This window comes from Labrus bergylta, chromosome 5 (genome assembly GCF_963930695.1).
Source record: "Labrus bergylta chromosome 5, fLabBer1.1, whole genome shotgun sequence".
NCBI lineage: Eukaryota > Metazoa > Chordata > Actinopteri > Labriformes > Labridae > Labrus > Labrus bergylta.
Window position 1 is genome coordinate 21913399 of NC_089199.1, and position 18388 is coordinate 21931786.

The window sequence follows — 18388 nt, forward strand, 5'->3', positions numbered from 1 at the left end:
CGGGGCCTCGGCATCCTGCATCATCATGCCCTCAACTCAACTGCAGCTTCACAAAGAGAAGAGAAACCCATCCGCTCGCTGCTCCTTCATGTAAGTCCTCTTTCACTGTGTTCTTAAAGACGGAGCTTTGTGGTGCTTTACCGGGACAGCGCGTGTCTGGACCGGGTTACAACTCCACGCGCGTGTGTGTGTGTGTCTGTGTCTGTCTGTGTGTGTGTTTCAACATGTGAGTAAAAACTTTATCAGGAAACTTCGGAAAGTTTCAACCAAACTCTATGTAGTTTTTCTTAAACGTGTTTGTGTTGCGGGTTGATCACAGGCTAATTTCTGTCTTTTTTTTTTTTTGTTCGTTTATTTTCGTGTTTTTGTGTCAGTGTGTAAAAAAAAACAAACAATAAAAGAAAAGCTTGAGACCGATGAGCAAAAAAAAAAAAGAAAAAAAAAAGGGGGACAAGGGAGGACGAGGAAGGGGGCGAGGAGGTCTCAAGACATGTCTCTACTTTATCAAATTCCTGTGGTAAAACTCCCGAAGGATATCATTTATCTTCCTTCTGGCTCTGTGGGAACTTTAATGTCAACTCCTCTTGTAGGTTTTCTTCTATTATACTTTTAAAGTGGGAGGTTTCCACGACCAGAACATAAAAGACTGTAGCCTCCTGTGCTGATTCGCCACTGACGTAGTGTGCGTCTGGTTCAGTTCAGATAATGTAACTTCATTATAGCGTCCCATAGGCTTTATTACTGTTACACGTAGCCTCTATTTAACTTATCTTTAGTTTACATACTCCCGTGTGTTCATTGGGATTTTCAGTGTTTTTTTTTACGAGGTCGACAGACTCGATAATGTACTGTATCTTTGAAACGTCGTCGGCATGTTTAACTCAATTGTTTGTCTCATTTAGTCGCCTTTAATGCAGTTTTTCAGAAAGTCACCTTAAAGGTGCTTTGTGGAGTTTTGGTAGAGAAATGTGAAAGTTGGAGAAGTGTACAGATTCTGTGGTACTGTGGGCTGCATGTTCATAACTCTAAACACGAACTGTCCTCACAGGAGAATTTGGTCCCTGTAACACTGTTTAAAGATCAAATGTGACACGAGAAGTTTTATGGTGGTGGGCCAGTGAGAAAGTGTGTGTTCAGTTCAGAAAGTGTGGCATAGAATGGTTTCACTTCTCCAGTTTTCCAATTTCACAACCAAATCTAAAAAGTGCACCTTTAAAAATAGGACAGGGGCGACTTTTATGACTAAAAATGTTATCTTTGATAAAACTTTTCATATCAGTTGATATCGATTAATTATAATTATAAATGTCGAATCATTATTTCTTTCAAATTAAAAAGCAGATTTTTGCCCCTGAGTGAAAGTTGAAGAAACCAGGTAGTTAATTGTGGTTTAATGACTATTTCAGAACATGACAAACTTTACTTGAACGGATCACAGGCACAATGCAAGATGCTGGAATTACAATTCAATACTTTATTGTTCCCCAGAGGGAAACGTGTTTTCACAGCTTTGCACGATTGGCACACATAGCGGTGCTGTTGCAGCTGAGCAAGTGCTGAGAAAAGTTATATCGCGAGGGTTATCGTTGTTGTTTGTCCCCCCGTGGCCTACCTTAACTTCTATGTCTTTATTTGCAGGTTTTCTTACTTCCTGAAAAACTCCTGAAATCTCCCGGAGGAACTGTATGTGTGAACGCAAACAGACAAATGTTTCACCCAGAGTTTCTCCTGCCAGTGTTTTGACGTTGTGATTTCAGTTGAACTACACACAGCATTGATATAAAGGCGAATATTCTCATTTTCACGCTGTATAGTGGACTCTGTTGTTTTCGTCTGCTACTTCCTCATACATTTTTTACAACACGTCTTATTTCAGGAGATCCCCCGGTTTGTTTACATACCTTATCAATCCCTGAGTGAAATTCTGGTTTGACACTCTGTTATAGAGAGACATGCTTCTCACACACATGCACAGACAGGACCCATGGATATGCTTTAGGGGAGAGATGTCAGAGCGGGGCTGCTACACAGAGAGAGAGAGAGAGCGTCAGAGCTGGGTCCGATCACTCACTAAAGAGTACCTCGGCAGTACTCGAGAGGGGACCTGGCTCCACACACTGTACTGTCAGATGCTTTATTGCATCAGTAGTATTGAATAGTGTGTATTTGATTAAAGCTTTTGAGGAGCATATTTACCCTCGTAGTCTACGGTTTGTTTTAGTTTCTCTCTCGTGTAGTTTTCTAATTTGTCAGAGGTAAGCTCTGTTGGTTTTGTGCGACCGCGCTCGATTATTTAATATTCTCACAGTGTTTGTATTTCACAATGTGTCTCTGCTGTTTAGTTTGTCATATTTACCCTCTACTTTTATTATTATATCCACCCGACTTTAACCCTGCGTTAATCTTCCTGTTACGACATCTTTAGTTTTCGTAGAAACCTCCAGATTGATGACTGATAGGGATTTTATGTTCCACTTTCAGTTCTTTATGTCCTGTGCTGCAACGACGGGAACACTGAAGATAAGATACAACTATTGAACCGGAGGACGGCGTGCTATTTAGATACTTTTCTTTAGTACAGTATTTCAATGACATACAATAACCTATGGTCAGCCGGCTTTATGGCACTCCTAAAACATTCAGCTTCAGTCTCAACAACAGGTCTTTTCAACTGGCGGCCCAGGGGCCAACGCCGGCCCGCAGATGACATCAGACTGTCCCGCGGATCCGTTCTTTTTACAATTAGAAAATAAATAACGAATTGGGGGGGGGGACTTGTGAATGACTGTCATTGTTGCCACAGTAAAGTTTTTAAAACAGCACAGCGCTCCCGTTTAATAGAACATCTTTGGTCCTGTGCTCGCAGCCTATCACAAGCTTGTGATAGGCTGCTTTGCGCACTTTACTGCTGTGGTGGGTTGCTTGTCTGCCGCCCCCGGCTCCTTAGCTTTCTGAAAATTTGGCCCCCTGAACGATATAGCTGAATAGTTTGCTCTACAATATTCAGTTTATGTGATTGGCCTACTTCTCACACTTTTTTTTTCTTCTGTTTTCCTTTTTGTGAAGTACTCGTGTATCATTCTGACATGTAGCATGGTTATCCATTTATACTCCCCTGTGTATTTGCAGATTGTCCTTCCTTCTATAAGCTTCTTTGTTTTGATCATTGTTCTTTCTTTTAATTTAATTTACTACAAAATCTCTCTTGAGAATATTAAATATACTTTCCCTAATTCAGCATTCCAGCAGTACGAGACACAAAGCAGAGAGGATACTTTGGTATTTAAATGACTTTTTGTGCTATCTGGATTACAACAAGCATGATCGCGCTCGAGAGGGTCAGGTCATGATGCACTTAATGTATATGTGCAGTTACTTTCCAGATCGATATCTGCCCTGAAAATCCCAGAAGGGTCCACCTCCTCAAGAATGTAATCAAGCTCTATTGTAGGGCCCCGACCGATACAGGATTTTTGGGGCCGATACTGATATCGACATGTGGGAAAGAAAAAATCTGATACCGCTATATCAGCCGATATCTTTCTTAAATCTATGTTCAGTGGAGATTGATAGATTTAGATATACACATTTATTGCATTGATCCCTCAAATGTAGTTATCAGACACTTGTGGAAAAGATTTAGAATGAAGACAAGATGTTCACTCGACTGGAAAGTAACATGACTGCTTGATACTCTGGAGAGTGATGATACTTGTTTGTTGTAGTCCATACAGCGCCCTCTGCTGGTGAAAAAGAACTGCTAGTGTAATTAGGCCTGGGCGATAAAACAAGAAAAAGGGGCCTTGTCACATCCACCTCCTGAAAAATAGAATCAAGCTCGTTTGCCCATGGAGAGTTATGTTCTAGTTTATTGTGTCCTTAGCATTTTGTAGTATCCAGTGTGTATATTTTGACTGTATTATTATCTCTTATAGTCCTATAATTTGCCACAGTGAGCTGGTAAACAGTCCTTTTCTTATTGTCGTTCTGCTGCACCTACAGTTTGGATTTTTCTCTTAGCGGCACTTTTCCTACACCCATGTTCTCAGACAAAATGCTTTTTACTTTAGCCGTATGAGTGTGCCTTTATTTAGAGACAGGACATGATACTACACAACATTGGCTGCCTATAGGACGTTGATTGTTTGTCGCTGTGGTATGGAAACAAGTATTGATATCATTACTGCACCATAGTATCGCGATATTTTGTGTGGAGATATTATATCGTCTCATGGTCGCCTAGTAGCAATATTTTTATTATATTCATAGCAAATATGCTTTTTACATTTGATTCCCACCCCAAGTACCATGACAACCCCCGGAGTAAGTTTTGTATTGAAAAACCAATCAGACCAAGTGACAAATTCAACTTGTAGAAGCTGCAGTTTTTTTCATAAAGATAAAATGTGTGAAAAAGAGAACAGTGATATAAAGAATACAACGATACCCTCAAAAACAAATCACATTCTTCAGATTTAAGAAACATATTTGTGGAGCGCCGGCAGCTTATAGCGGTTATCCATGAACAGAGGCTGTAGTCCTCGTCGCAGCTGCTGTGGGTTTGAATCCGACCTCTGGCCTTGGCTGCATGTCAAACCCCGCTCTCTCCTCACAACATTTCCTATCTCTCTTCAGCTGTCCTATCAATAAAGACAAAGGGGCCCAAAAAATAACTTAAACACACACAGTGAGAGGAGAAACAGGAATGTGTAACACCATTTTGACGCAACACAAACCATACAGTCTCGTTTGAAAATATATCAGTGTGTATTTCTTAAAAACTTGCTTTAATACCCAGCTCTCCTTACGTCCTAATGTATTTAAAGTTGTATTCAACTCGTGGTCTCTTATCTCCCATAAAAGGCTAATTTGCTTTGTAGTGACCTTTAGTAACCTATATCGTGTTCTTTGTTTTTTGTCAAATAGTATTTATGTGGAAATGTTAATTAAGTTTTTGATCCTACCTTTAGCTCTGTTATTTGACTTCTGTGTGTGTGTGTGTGTGTGTGTGTGTGTGTGCGTGTTCATAAACGTCCTGCAGTGTTTGATGTGTGTTTGTGACAACTGAAACCAGATCCTGAGAGGCTTAACTTAATTAAAGATGGACAGGTTGTGTGGTCCGTGAGACAAACCTCTTCCTCCTCTATTACGGGCAGATGTAATTATAGAGGTCTGATTTTAAATCAGTGCAAACAGAAACGGATTGTTAGAGACCCGGCTCGCCCGGTCCGTCTGTCCGTATTTCTTGTGGTACATTTTCATTCATCTACAGCTCACGTACAAACATATCCCAAAGTTTTCACAATGTGACCGACATGTGAAGCCCTTAGTCATTATAGAGCCTCAATCATAGAGATTAAAGTCCACATAAAAGGGCAAGCTGTCAGGAAAGCAGCCGAGCAGCCCCCGTCCTTCAGGACAGACAGGCAGAAGAGTCTTCTTTTTATGGACAGTCCAAATACAGCGGTACAAACATATAATATTCAGTTTCTGTGTGTGTGTGTGTGTGTGTGTGTGTGTGTGTGTGTGTGTGTGTGTGTGTGTGTGTGTGTGTGTGTGTGTGTGTGTGTGTGTGTGTGTGTGTGTGTGTGTGTGTGTGTGTGTGTGTGTGTGTGTGTGTGTGTGTGTGTGTGTGTGTGTGTGTGTGTGTGTGTGTGTGTGTGTGTGTGTGTGTGTGTGAGAGAGTCAGTATTGCAACAGGAAGTGACTGTGTCTGTGCAGTTTTTTTTTTTGCAGCTGTTTCTTCCTTAAGTCATTTAGCAAAACTAGTGTGTGTGTGTGTGTGTGTGTGTGTGTGTGTGTGTGTGTCTTTTTTTCCGTTATGTTTTTTTCCGTTATGTTTCTGCTCAGGATGACTTAGCAGACTCAACAATGTCTTGTTTCGGCCGTTTCCATGGAAACCTCACATCGAGCCAGGAAGTCTACCTGAATAAAATAAAATGTTTATATATTTTGTGGATATTAACACCACAAGCTAACACAGTTTATGTAAACCATCAGAGTTTTGCTCACGTCCCTTTGGAGAATTTCCACAAACAATGAGCAGGACGTACAGATTAAATGCCAAAGTTGATTTTTAAATATTCTTGAGCGGCCGAACAGCTCTTCTGGTAGCGATGTTGGTGTGCTTTAAGTTGGACGCTCCTGTAATAGTTGTTCAAAAGTTAAAGAGTGTTAAGGTATATTTGTTGTCTAACTTTTTTTTTTTTTTTTTTTAAGAGGACATATCATTCCCCTTTTCCACTTTTTCAAACAGTCCCCTGTGGTCTAAATGAAACATCTGTGCTGTGCTTTGGTCAAAATATAACATGAATCAAGCACCAGAGGAGGTTTGTGACCCTGTATAAACCAGCTCTCTCAGAACGCTCCGTTTTGGTGTGTGTGTCTCTTTAAATGCAATAAGCCCCCCCTGAGTTTTCCTGGTAGACATCACTCCTCTGTAGCGAGAATAAAAATGGCCTACCTGTTCAAAAGTTTTGTTTTAGGCTGGAGGTGGAGTCCATGGGTGGAGATACCAGGGGAGGGGAGGGTATTTTACCAGAATCCCACTGTGATGTCACAAGGAGAGCAAATTTGAAACGGAGCATTTCTCTCTGTATTGTAAGACTTATGCAGACCACAAACAAAGGACTGGATGGATTTATTTCAAATTTTGTGAGTCTTTTGGCTGTCAGTAAGTCGACTTTAGCGTTTTGAATGTTATTTATGTTATATTCTTCTTCATTGTCTTAGTACAATGATTGTTTTCAATGTCGTTAATCAGAAAAAACTGTTCAACCCAGATGAGAAATTGAGGTTTGAAAATGTTTCTGTGGAGTTTTGTCTCAACGGCTTGGAGCTTCAGTTGCGAACTCTGAACTCTAATGTGATGCAAACACTTAGTAATTTCAGTTGGTCAGTGTGGCCTTGCTTCCTCTTTTACCACACAGTCATAAAGAAGTGGCATACAGTTTTCTTGCAGCTGCAGTTAAGACACATAGAGAGAGAAAAACCAGCCACACGTTTGTGTCTGTGTTGATTTATGCTCGGGCACTAGAAAGACGATGTGTTGCGTTTAACTGGACGTCTCCTCTTGCTGCAGACTAGAGAGTCTAACGTGTTTTTGTCATCTAAAAGCTCACCTGTACATGCTTCAAGTGCCTACTCTGTGTGTTTGTTTGTGCGTATGCCTTGTTTCGACTGTGATTTTTTTATGTACATTTTTCTCACTGTATGAAATGTTTGATTGCTTTTGTCTGTGAAGCACTTTGTAACCAGCCTGTTTGTATTAGGACAATGTTCTGTTAATATGAGCGCTGAAGTATCCATCACATCAGGATACAGATTAAATAGTGAGGTCAGAGTGTAGATGTTTTAACTGTGAGAGCTGTGATGGTGAAAATGAAAACAACCCAAAAACAGCCCAAAAACCACATCCAAATTGAACTCTTAAGATCATAAAAATAGTAGGGGAGGGGCTTAATCAGATCCAGGTCAACACTGTTGAGTAACACTAACGTGACTTTATAAAGTTGAGAATGATACCACAACATATTTTAGATGCTTTGAATGCTGCAAGTAGATATGGTCAGTCGGGACAGTAGGGGTATTTAAATGATGTGGGATGATTGATTGACATCTGAACCAGGCAGCAGTGAAAGATTTCTCTTGCTTCTTACACATTCAGCCATCAGATAAAAGCCAGGTTTTAGAAAAGTGACTGTCCTGCACTTTGGAAAAATTAGAGCCAATGAAATGCCGGTCAGCGTTTGAATTTGCAGGATTTGGGACAACTGATGAAAAGGCACAAAGCGGGACAACCGGTCACCGTTTTTATTAAAACACTTTGAAAATGAATTTAAGTTTCCAAGATTTTTAAGATTATAGAACAAATCATTTCCTGACATGTCAGAAACATCGTTTAGATTTATAGACACTAAGTACAGTAATAGAAAATGGATGTATCCTGATGTTGTTGTGTAACAATTGCAGCTTGAAGTTTGCAAAAGTGAAATATGGATAAAGATAAAAGTGTAAGGAAAACACATAATGAGTCAAAAATACAACAAAGTCGTATCGTCCTTAATTCTTCAGTCAATCTGAGTGAACGTAACTGTACATAGAAAGGTTTTAAACTCCTGTCACTGTGGCAGTCTGTGTGAGCATTGACATTCTTCTGTGGTGTCGGTATTTTCCTTCCCTGATGGCTTCCTGTGTAGAGTTTAACTCTACACAGGAAACTATAAGACCTTTGAACCCTATCACCCCTACCCCCCTCCTCTGAAACCCTAAAATAAACACCCAGATAACAAACACTGTGGCTGAGCTGATCGTCATTAACCCTTCACTGTCCTGTAAACTCTCTCTGTCTGTTTGACTGTTCTGATTAATCATGTTGTGGAATAAATCTTACCTCTGAGCGGGGTTACCTTGAGTTTGATTTAATTATCCACCTTAACAACAGCCTAAGTCGGGCAGAAGTCATGTTTTATTGTTTCTCCGTATCGTCACTGATGTTTCAGGAATATAAAAGGTTCAGAGTTCACTAATAAAACCTGTCGATGACTGCCAGGGAGTTGATCCCAGTGGATTGCGTTTAAGTGGTTTGGGATTTTTTTTATGTCATCTGACCGATAAATCACCCTATTATAGAGCAGATAAGTTCCCATTATGCAATAAGAATAAGTAATGTCTTTAAACTGCTCTTCTGTAAAGCGCCTTGTGACAACAATTGTTCTGAGTTGGCACTATACAAATAATGACTGATTGGTGAAGCAACAACAGATGGTTCATATGTAGTTTTTTTGTACACACACATTTCTCACTTCAGAACCTTGTTTGAGTTCTAAACAGAGATAGTTTTTTCTTGTATCGATCGGGAGGAGACCTTTGCTGATAATGTGAGTCCTGCTTCAGTAAGCTAAGGTCCAAAAAACAAGCTGAGATAACGTTAACATAACCTGCTGCTTGTCACACCACTCATGGCATCTTCTGTTGTTGTTTTTTGGAGAAAAGAAATATTTGAAAACAGCGTATCCTGAAGTCTGAAAATCTCCTCAAACTTCCCTTTTCTGTCTGCATACATTTAGTTTTTGACTTGATTCCTTTGCTTTACTTTTTGACAGATATTGATCCACATGTCTCCATGTCTTGTGTGGACTTTCAGACCCAGATCAAAAACTCAGCAGCTGATGAGTTTGTTGAGTCTGGCTGGCTGCTGATCGAAAGCCCTTTGTACCAGGACATGTTTGCATCACATCGCACACGGGCAACCTCTGTGGTAACATGCTAATACACATGCTAACCCACAAGCTTACTTTGCTGTGGCTCAGTTGGTAGAGTCGTCGCCTCTCAACCGGAAGGTCAAGGTTTCGATCCCCAGCTGGGCAACATGTCCGATGTGTCCTTGGGCAAGACACTTGACCCTGAATTGCTGCTTCGGTGGTGGTGTATGAATGGATTAGTTACTTCTGATGGATGATACTACATAGCGATCATCACTACCATCAGTGTGTGAATGGGTGGGTGTGACATGTGGTGTAAAAGCGCTTTGAGTAGTTGGAAGACTAGAAAAGCGCTATATAAGCTCAAGTCCATTTACCATTTACCATTTGCTGTCAGGAACTTTCCCCAGCCTTTCCCCTCAGAGCGTCGCCCATTCATGCTTGGCGGAGATGCAAATCATTTTAAAAAGCAGCACTTGTGATGCGTCAACATGTTGATCAGTATCTGTACTGACTCGCCTCCTTTTGTCTTGTTTCATAATGTGTGGCTGTAGATGTACAGAGTGGTGGAAACTGCAGTGACTCAACAAGAGGTTGTGGTTGAATTGAGTCCCTACTGAACATTTGGTCTTGTACAGTCAAGTAGCTGTGTCTGTTAATGTTGGTTCTCTCTGTCTGATGGATATTCAAAGTGCTCCCTGCACCAAAAAAAGCCCCAAAAAAGTCCATTAGGAGAATCGCCAACATCAGATATGATGCAATTTTACAAACCTGTAAAAATGAAAACAACATAAAAGTGCTGAAAATGAAACACCGGGCAGTCCAAACTTCAGGTCTCCACTTAGAAATTAAACCTGTATTTTAAAAAAAGTCTTAGGCCCTTTTTATTCTTGAAGAAATAACACATCTGTTTAATCGCTCCATTTCCATTTCTAATGGAGTAATCCCCTTACGGTCTGTAAATCTGCAAAACGTAATCCAACTGCATAAGAGGTCGATAGCAACAAACCATTGGCCGATTTCAAAACCACGCTGCGTTGCTAATGTCCTGGAGTCATTACTTAATAATCAGCTCAAAACATTCCTCTCGAGAAACAAATGTAAGTCCACACCAGTCTGGTTTCAGGGCGTTATGAAGCACAGTTCCTGCTATTTTTGCGGTTGTGAATATTATAGTTTCCAGTCGCCATGGGGGAAATATCTTGCTGCTGTCTTTGTCGTTTTAACAAAAGACTTATAGGTTGGGCTCGTAGAAGAGAGGTTATGTAATGCTGGTTCTGATAAGTCGTACTTTTGATGTTACAGCTACTTGTTTTTACCAACATTTACACCAACAAACATGTGAAACTGTTACACGATTAATATAAGAGAGTGCAGGTTAGGTTATGGAGAATCTGTACAGTAAGCATTGTCTAGCATTGTGTGCGTCTGTTGAACAACAAAGTCCAACAAAGGTTTAGTGATAATCATAACTTGCACTGCTGAGGAGTGAGAAAACAAACACACAATCAGGTCAGCTGATTCAGACTGATCCCACACAAACACTCACACACAAACGGTGGGAAACAGAGAGAGAGAGACAGAGAGAGAGAGACAGAGAGAGAGAGAGAGAGAGAGAGACAGAGAGAGAGAGAGGGGGGGGGGGGGGGAGGGGACTGAAACAGGAGAAGCTGAACTGTATCCAGAACTGATTGGTATTCAGAGAGCGAGTGAGGCTGCTGGGAGACATTCCTGCATCAGGAGAAGAGAGGGGAGGTGTGGTGTAGTGTGGTGTGGGAGGAGGAAGAGGAGGGGGGAGGAAGAGGGTGACTCCATTCATCAGCAAAATCAGGACCGCTCTCTCTGTGTTTCTCTTTCTTTGTGTTTGTTTTCAACTTAAAAGGCAGTGTGTTGTTGTTTTTGAATCAATGATGTAAGACATTGTCAACAACAACATGTCTTGGTAATAACAGCGGATGTCCTTCCGTTTAACCTCAGTGTTGTTCTTTTCCTGGTTCTGAATCAAGTCTAAGAGATGAAAATGAGCTGTGATAATGTTTGTTATGGACCAAGAGTTTATTACAAATACATTGTTGTAGGTGATTACATTTTTCTAAATGGACAGCTTCCAACACCTTGTTTTTCCTTCTTTATACCGACTCCCTCTGGAATACGATAACGAGACTCCTGTTAAAAACACAAACAGACCCTTAACAGTTTAGGGGTAGAGTTTGCCCCCAATACTAAAATGCGACATATTTGAACTACTACACTGAGAAAAATGCAGACTCGCAGAGTTCCCTTGTAAATAAAACAATAAATGAACTGTCTGTAACCATTTTAAGGTTGGCCCAAAACATACCGTCTTTAATGGATGATCTGCTACTGCCTCAGGGTGACTAAAGCTCACCGACTTCTGACTGAAGTTTTGCTGCCAAAACTTCAGTACTGGTTCCACTGGTTCATAGGTTCAACTGTGAGACTGCAGTGCCAAAAATATGCAGCTGCAATGTGGGTACATTTTCTTTCTTTCCAATAGGCAGAATTCCTATTAGTCAGACATTTTGTCACATGCTGGTTGGTCAAGCCACGAGTCATCGCCATGTTGGAAGTTTTTGAGCCAAAGGTACTGTATTTTGACAAGAGGGTGGTGTTGAACAGGAATGAGGGGTTTGATACCAATTTATACAAAGAAAAGTTTGGTACCAAATGCGAGGCAAAAAAGCTTGTTAACCACCAGTTGTTTCCACAACATGAGGTTCTTTTAGTGATGTTGGCCAATCAGAGTTGTTCACTGATGAGACTTAAGAAACTTGGTGACTGTAGCTGACTTTCCATATCTCCACCGAAAAATGTGAAGCGCAGACTTCTTGGACATCTGTTAGAATAAAAAACTGTGCAGCAAGCCTGATCTCCTTCGTGCATGGGTGGCTTCTCTCCGGATACTCCGGCTTCCTCCCTCAGTCCAAAGACATGCCTGTTAGGTTAACTGGTGGCTCTTAATTGCCCGTGGGTGGTGAATGTGAGCGTGGCTGGTTGTCTGTCTCTATATGTGAGCCCTGTAATTGACTAGCGACCAGTCCAGGTTGTGCCGCGCCTCTCCCCCAGCTAGCAGCATCAAACTCTCCTTTAGACCAACCATACCCCTAATGATGCACAACTTAATGCCTTACAAAATTCCTCTTCTGTGAAGTTTTTAAGAGCGGGGAAATGAGCAAGAGAGACAAAAACCACTTGTAAACCAGGAAGTAAACATGCCTAATTCTGCTGTAAAGTTTGGCCCCTTGAGGATGCCTCCAAACACGAGTCAATCCCCAACATGGGGTATAATGGGGATTGACTTGTGTTTGGAGCCAGCCTCCAGTGGCCACTCTAGGTACTGCAGTTGTTGGCACTTCTGTCTTTGCTTAATTCTTCAGTTTTTATAAATGTATGTTTTTAGAATACTGAGCCCCCGAAGGCTTAGGTAAGAAGAAAATCTGATGGATTACCATTCTGTAGGCACACTTTCCTAAATGGTGCCCATGGATTTATAAACTGTGCGCACAGTTATGCAAACTTTCAGCACTGTTCAGAAACTGTTTGCACATTTTCATTGCATTGTAATTTTGTGCCCACAGACAGCAAATCCATTTGCACATATTAAAGATTTAAGAACAGCTTTTTAGTTGTTGTTTTTTTTTTTTTTACCTAAGCTTGCGGGGATAGTTGTGACCATGTAAGTTTTTCTTCAGTGATGCTAATGTTTTTTTTTCTGTCTGACACAGATGTGAACTTCCTGTCTCGAGCAGTCACAAAGCGGTGTGGTTCACCAGACAGGGCGTTACAGTCTCCGGCTTCATGGACAAGGATCTGAGTAGAGACATGACAGAACAGAGGAAATCGTCCAAGAGATGACACCATCCAAATACCCCGACATATAAAGGCTGATAGGTTGATTGACAGCTCACCGCCACACGTCCTCCCTCCGGATCCCACCAACTTATCAGCCGTCCAGCCATGATATTGAGGAGGAAGCTGTGCGTTGCCTTGGTGATCGCTGCCATCCTCTTCCTCATGTTCGCCAGTCAGAGCATCCAGAAGAAAAACTTCCTGCCACTATCACTGGCCCTGCCCTTCAGCTGGGCCACGCCCACCAATGAGGAGACAGGTGAGGAGGGAAATGTTCTGACCTGAAGTTTGGCATTGTGGGGAGCAGTATGCGAGGAACACTGGTCTGATGCATACTGTAGATTTTTCCCTGAACCAGTACGACATCCGGGTATTTTTGACATGCTGCTCATCTCGCATGTGTTCTCATGCTGCATTTTGGCCAAATCAGTCATTCTACTAGTAGGCGGTTTCAAAACAGCCTCAGTCTACAATATTGTTCACTGACTCTTCTTCTGTTTATGTTTTCAGTCGTTCAACCAACAGCGCCTCCTGCTGGTCTGACCCATGAACCTCCTGTTAGCCCCCCTCCTCCAAACACCCCTAAACCTGAGGCAGAGGAGGGGTCTTTAGGGGACCCCCAGCAGGATCAGAGGTAACTCATTTGAAGTTAAAGACTCATCTTTGTCTCCCATGATTCCTTGTTCTGTGTCTGTGTGACTCCTCTGGGTTTTCCTCTATCAGCAGGCCGTGTGGTTGCTCTGATTCCTGCATTTCAGACGTGGAGGGCTCAGACTGGTTCAGCAAACGCTATGACCCCAAACAGCAGCCCGTCCTCCGAGAGACTAACAACTTTGACCCGGACGCGATTAAATGGTGGCTGGTAAGGACAAAAGTCCAAGTTAATAATTTAGGTGTTCCTTCAAGAGGCAGAATAGAATAAAATTCTGGTCTGATGATTTATCAGTCTGAGGTTTTAACGGTTATTTCAATAAGGATCACTAAAACAAATCGTATAAGCTCCTTTTGTACACAGTTTACCTGCTAGCTGCTCAATCTAAAGTTTGGCCTTCAAGCTTGTAGTCATTCTTCAAACCTAGTTCTCCATCCAAGCTTCCTCATGTCGTAAAGCTCACATTATATGCTAAATAAACTTTACTATTACTACTATCCTCTAACACTAATATGTGTCTCTAGTCTGTCTACAAACCCCCCAATGATGAGAAAAGTCCATCCTCTCCGTCTTTTGCCTGCTCCACTTTTCAGAAAATGTGTGCTCAATCAGAATCAGATTTATTGGCCAGGTACGCTTACACATACAAGGAATTTAACTTTGGTGAACTGTGCTCTCTTATGTACAGGTACAACATTAAATATCAACAATAAACATAATAAGAAAAGACTAATATTTACATGACTAAATATGAAACAGTGCAGTGGTGAATAGTGCAAAAGATGCTGAAGTAACACGATAAGTAAAATGCAGTTATGTGACAGGTGGGTCAATTAAGATGTCAATTACAGTATTTACATGAATAAGTATGTGTATATTGATCATTTAAATTAAATAATATATGTATACATATATGTATATTCACAGTGACGGTTGGTTTAGAGTCATTTCACCGCGACAGGTCTGACACTCTGTGACTGTTTAGCATTCATCAGAGTGACAGCCTGGGGGAAGAAACTGTTCTTATCAAACAGGCCGTTTGGAGATTTTCCCTTCATGACATCACAAAGGGCAGTAACCCCTCCCCCAGGTGGGTGACACTCCCACAGCTAGGTGTTTGTTCTGCCCTCTGAGTCTGCCTTCTCACCTTAAACAATAGGACATGGAGGGAGAAAGACCGAGTACACCCAAGTCCTTCCAGAGAGGGGGCGTGGTCAGACACAGCTCATTTACATTTAAAGCTACAGACACCGAAACAGCCTGTTCTGAGCAGGGCTAAAATAGAGGGGTTTATAGACATGATCAAACACAGGATCTTTGTGGATTTAGAACAAGAAACTTTACACACATGTTTGGGGAGCTCTGAGAATGATTTAAACTGGTTGAAGAGGAGGAGAATATGTGACCTTTAAAATCTCTTGTAATTAATGCATTTTCATCTTTATGAAACACTATGTCAGTGTGTAAGATTTTAATAAAGTAACTTCACTGCAGATTAAAAAAAAAATCTTCACTGTGTCTTCACTGAGAGCAGTTAAACCATCTGAATCTCTGAACATAGATTTGTTATTTCTAGGCCGAAAAGACAAAGTTAATAAAAAGTGGATGATGTTCATTCAAGTGTTTGTGAAAGTTTGTATTTTTGTGTTTCCCAAAAATGTGTATTTTTGGGAAAGTTAAAGAGTGTGTAAAGTATTTTGTTTTTTGTATAAACTGTCTGCAGTTTGGATGAAAAGACAAACGTCTGAGTGTTTTTCTTCATTTATAGATTAAGTTCTGCTGCAGAAACCATTAGTAGATTAAAGTCTGTGTGTGTGGCAGGGGGGTACACAATTCTGCTAACCTCATCAGTCTGATCCACAGTGTACAGTGTGTACCAGTATATTGTGTGTATGGGTGCTTCATGCTGTGGTTATACTGACACTAAAAACATTAGAACAAAAATTAATACTAATTAAAATAGATTACAAACAACAAATTATACAGACTGGTTTTGCTTATATAAAGTACATTTTTATGCCAAAAGATGAATCTTATTTAATTGCGTTTAATCGCTAAATTTCATTAGAACACGTATCATAACACTCTGGTAAAGCCTTACATTACTATGTATGCTATAACTTACAGACTTAATGTGGGAATGTCTAAACTTTTGGACAAACATCCATACAGTCTCAAACATTAACTGGTTAGATTTCAGGGGTCAGAGTGTGACCTTTTAGTTTGGCCCATTCTTGATATCTCAGCAACGAGGGAATCTTATCACATTTGGTGGACTTTTATTTAGTATTAGAAAAACAAAACATTTATATAAGAAGATAAATAAATTAATCAAAAAATGATCTCCTCTGGTGCACAGGGTCTCCAGCGGTCAGGAACCGACCAGACCTTGGAGGGAGTCATTTCAAAGATGTTCAAGGTGATTTCTCCGCCCACTGAGGACTTCAGGCCCCTTCCCTCTCGTTGCCGTAGATGTGCTGTGGTCGGCAACTCTGGCAACCTACGGAAGTCAGGACACGGCAGCCTGATCAACTCCCATGACTTCATATTTCGGTAAAACTGTCTGCACACTCATAAACACAGATTTCTAACTGTTGAGATGTTCTACAGTGTGTTGCCTTAAGGAGCAGTTTATCTCTTTTATAGATAGATACAGATTTTTATGCTGGTCCTGGTGATGTCTTTTCAAAATGGTAGCCAAGCGGTGCATGGATTCAAGGTATAAAAGCCAAAAAATAAATCTTAAAAAAGCAAAGTTAGACAATAAATATTCCTTAAGCTGACTTGCAGCTAATAAGCTTCCAACCAAAGAGTGTATAAGAAGGTACTCCGCATGACAGCTCCCCAAAAGTAAAGCCTAAACATTTGTAGCTCCCCCTGGTGGCCCATAATGCAAGTCAAATAATTTTTTCTCAAAAATGGTTTCTGCAATTATAGTAATTTATTATCATGCTTATTTATTCCCGAGTATTATGTTTTCTGAGAAATTTGGTTTTTATTAGATTTTTGACTCTATGATAAGGGATATAACACCATGATAAACAGCTCTGTTGACAAATGTGGCCCCTGCAGTGAGAGGATCCAGAACAAACACAGACAAAAGAGTCAATTAACTTTCCATAACTGTGAGTGTCTGCATCAAACATACGCAAGAATCTGTTCTGCTTTGGATCCTACCAACCTCGGGGATCTTTGAAGTTTGATCAATAGGTTTAAAGTTTGTTAATCCCATCTCTTCTTCTGAGTTTGGTTAGCCAAAGAGGTGGAGGCTCCACCAGCTCTAAATGACATCACCAGCTTAAGATGTTAGGGCCCATCTCTGGGGGTATTTTGGCTTCACTTTTTGTAAAAAAAAAAAAAAAAAAAAAAAAAAGGGAGAAGCTGGAGATGTGTCCATTTGTATATTCATGATCATGATCGATTCTAAACCCTCCTCTTCATCATCACCCTTGCTTTTCTCCTCCCACAGGATGAACAAAGCGGTGACCCAGGGATTTGAGAAAGACGTTGGAAATCGAACCACTTATCACTTGTTATACCCAGAGAGCGCGGTGGATCTTAGCCGTGGCGTCGGACTCATCCTGCTGCCGTTCAAACTGAGAGACCTGGAGTGGCTGACCAGCGCGCTGTCCACCGGAGAAGTTAAGATGTAAGAAATGCAGAAGCAAATATTCTGAATCTACAATTCCCTCTCAATTTGTTACCAAGCTTTAAACAAACAACGAGGCAACATGAAGGAATATTTTCATTATCCTTCAATACCAGCGAGGGCCATGTGCAATATTAATAATCTGTGATGCAATCTCACTTTTACTTTGATGTGTTTCACATTTTTTGAGGCTCTGTGATATAACTCAAATTTACTGTACTTTAGATTTGTAGAGATCCAGAAATTGAATGAAGTTCTGTCATCTTATCAAATGAAATAAATGACCTCTGCCACTTTAAATGTAAATATGTAGAATTTAATAACAATATTTACTTTCAAATATCTAAATTAATTAAACATGGGCCTTTGTTATATATTATTTTTTGTTGAGTACTTACATTACCTCAAATAGTTCTGTGTATATGTGTATATTTCTTATGTGTGTTTATCTGTGTGTGTGTGTGTGTGTGTGTTCAGGACCTACATGAGAGTCAAAGACAGAGTGGCGGCGGATAAAGACAAGGTAAAATAAACCCTTCATCCTGCTCTCTGTTTGTTGTTTTAATCTGAACTTCTTCCTGCGTTTATTCTGCCTCTGCCTTCATTTTGTCTCGTCTCGAGGGAGTTCATGTTTCTCTTCTCTAAAGATTGTTGGATGATTAAGGTTAAAGATTTGGCGTTCTGGATTTGTTTTCCAGAGTTTGTAAATTCAAAACGTGTGTGTGTGTGTGTGTGTGTGTTGCAGGTTCTCGTGGTCAACCCGGTCTTCTTTAAGTACGTGTGTGATCACTGGACTGAACGTCACGGTCGGTACCCGTCTACCGGCATGCTGGCTATCATTTTCGCCCTGCACACCTGTGACCAGGTAAGAGAGGGAGGGGGCGGAGCCTGTGGCTTCATGTCGGACACTCGCATACTTTCATTTATTTTTTGCAACATTGAAAGAACAATCAGATTTCCGTCTTAAATACTGTTGAAACATTTTCACACAGCTGAGTGTGTTAACGGCATCAC

At 40.8% G+C, this 18388-nt stretch overlaps 1 protein-coding gene across 1 annotated transcript in view; it reads left to right on the forward strand.

Annotated features, from left to right (window-relative positions):
- st3gal8 (ST3 beta-galactoside alpha-2,3-sialyltransferase 8) overlaps positions 1–18388 on the forward strand; it is a 22601-nt gene continuing 4213 nt past the window's right edge. Inside the window, exons 1-8 of the mRNA XM_020630638.3 lie at positions 1–90; positions 12950–13332; positions 13584–13707; positions 13797–13935; positions 16085–16278; positions 17195–17374; positions 17852–17897; positions 18120–18239. Coding sequence (XP_020486294.1) covers positions 13182–13332; positions 13584–13707; positions 13797–13935; positions 16085–16278; positions 17195–17374; positions 17852–17897; positions 18120–18239 — 954 coding nt within the window. The 5' untranslated portion in view covers positions 1–90; positions 12950–13181. The remainder of the gene's footprint in view (positions 91–12949; positions 13333–13583; positions 13708–13796; positions 13936–16084; positions 16279–17194; positions 17375–17851; positions 17898–18119; positions 18240–18388) is intronic.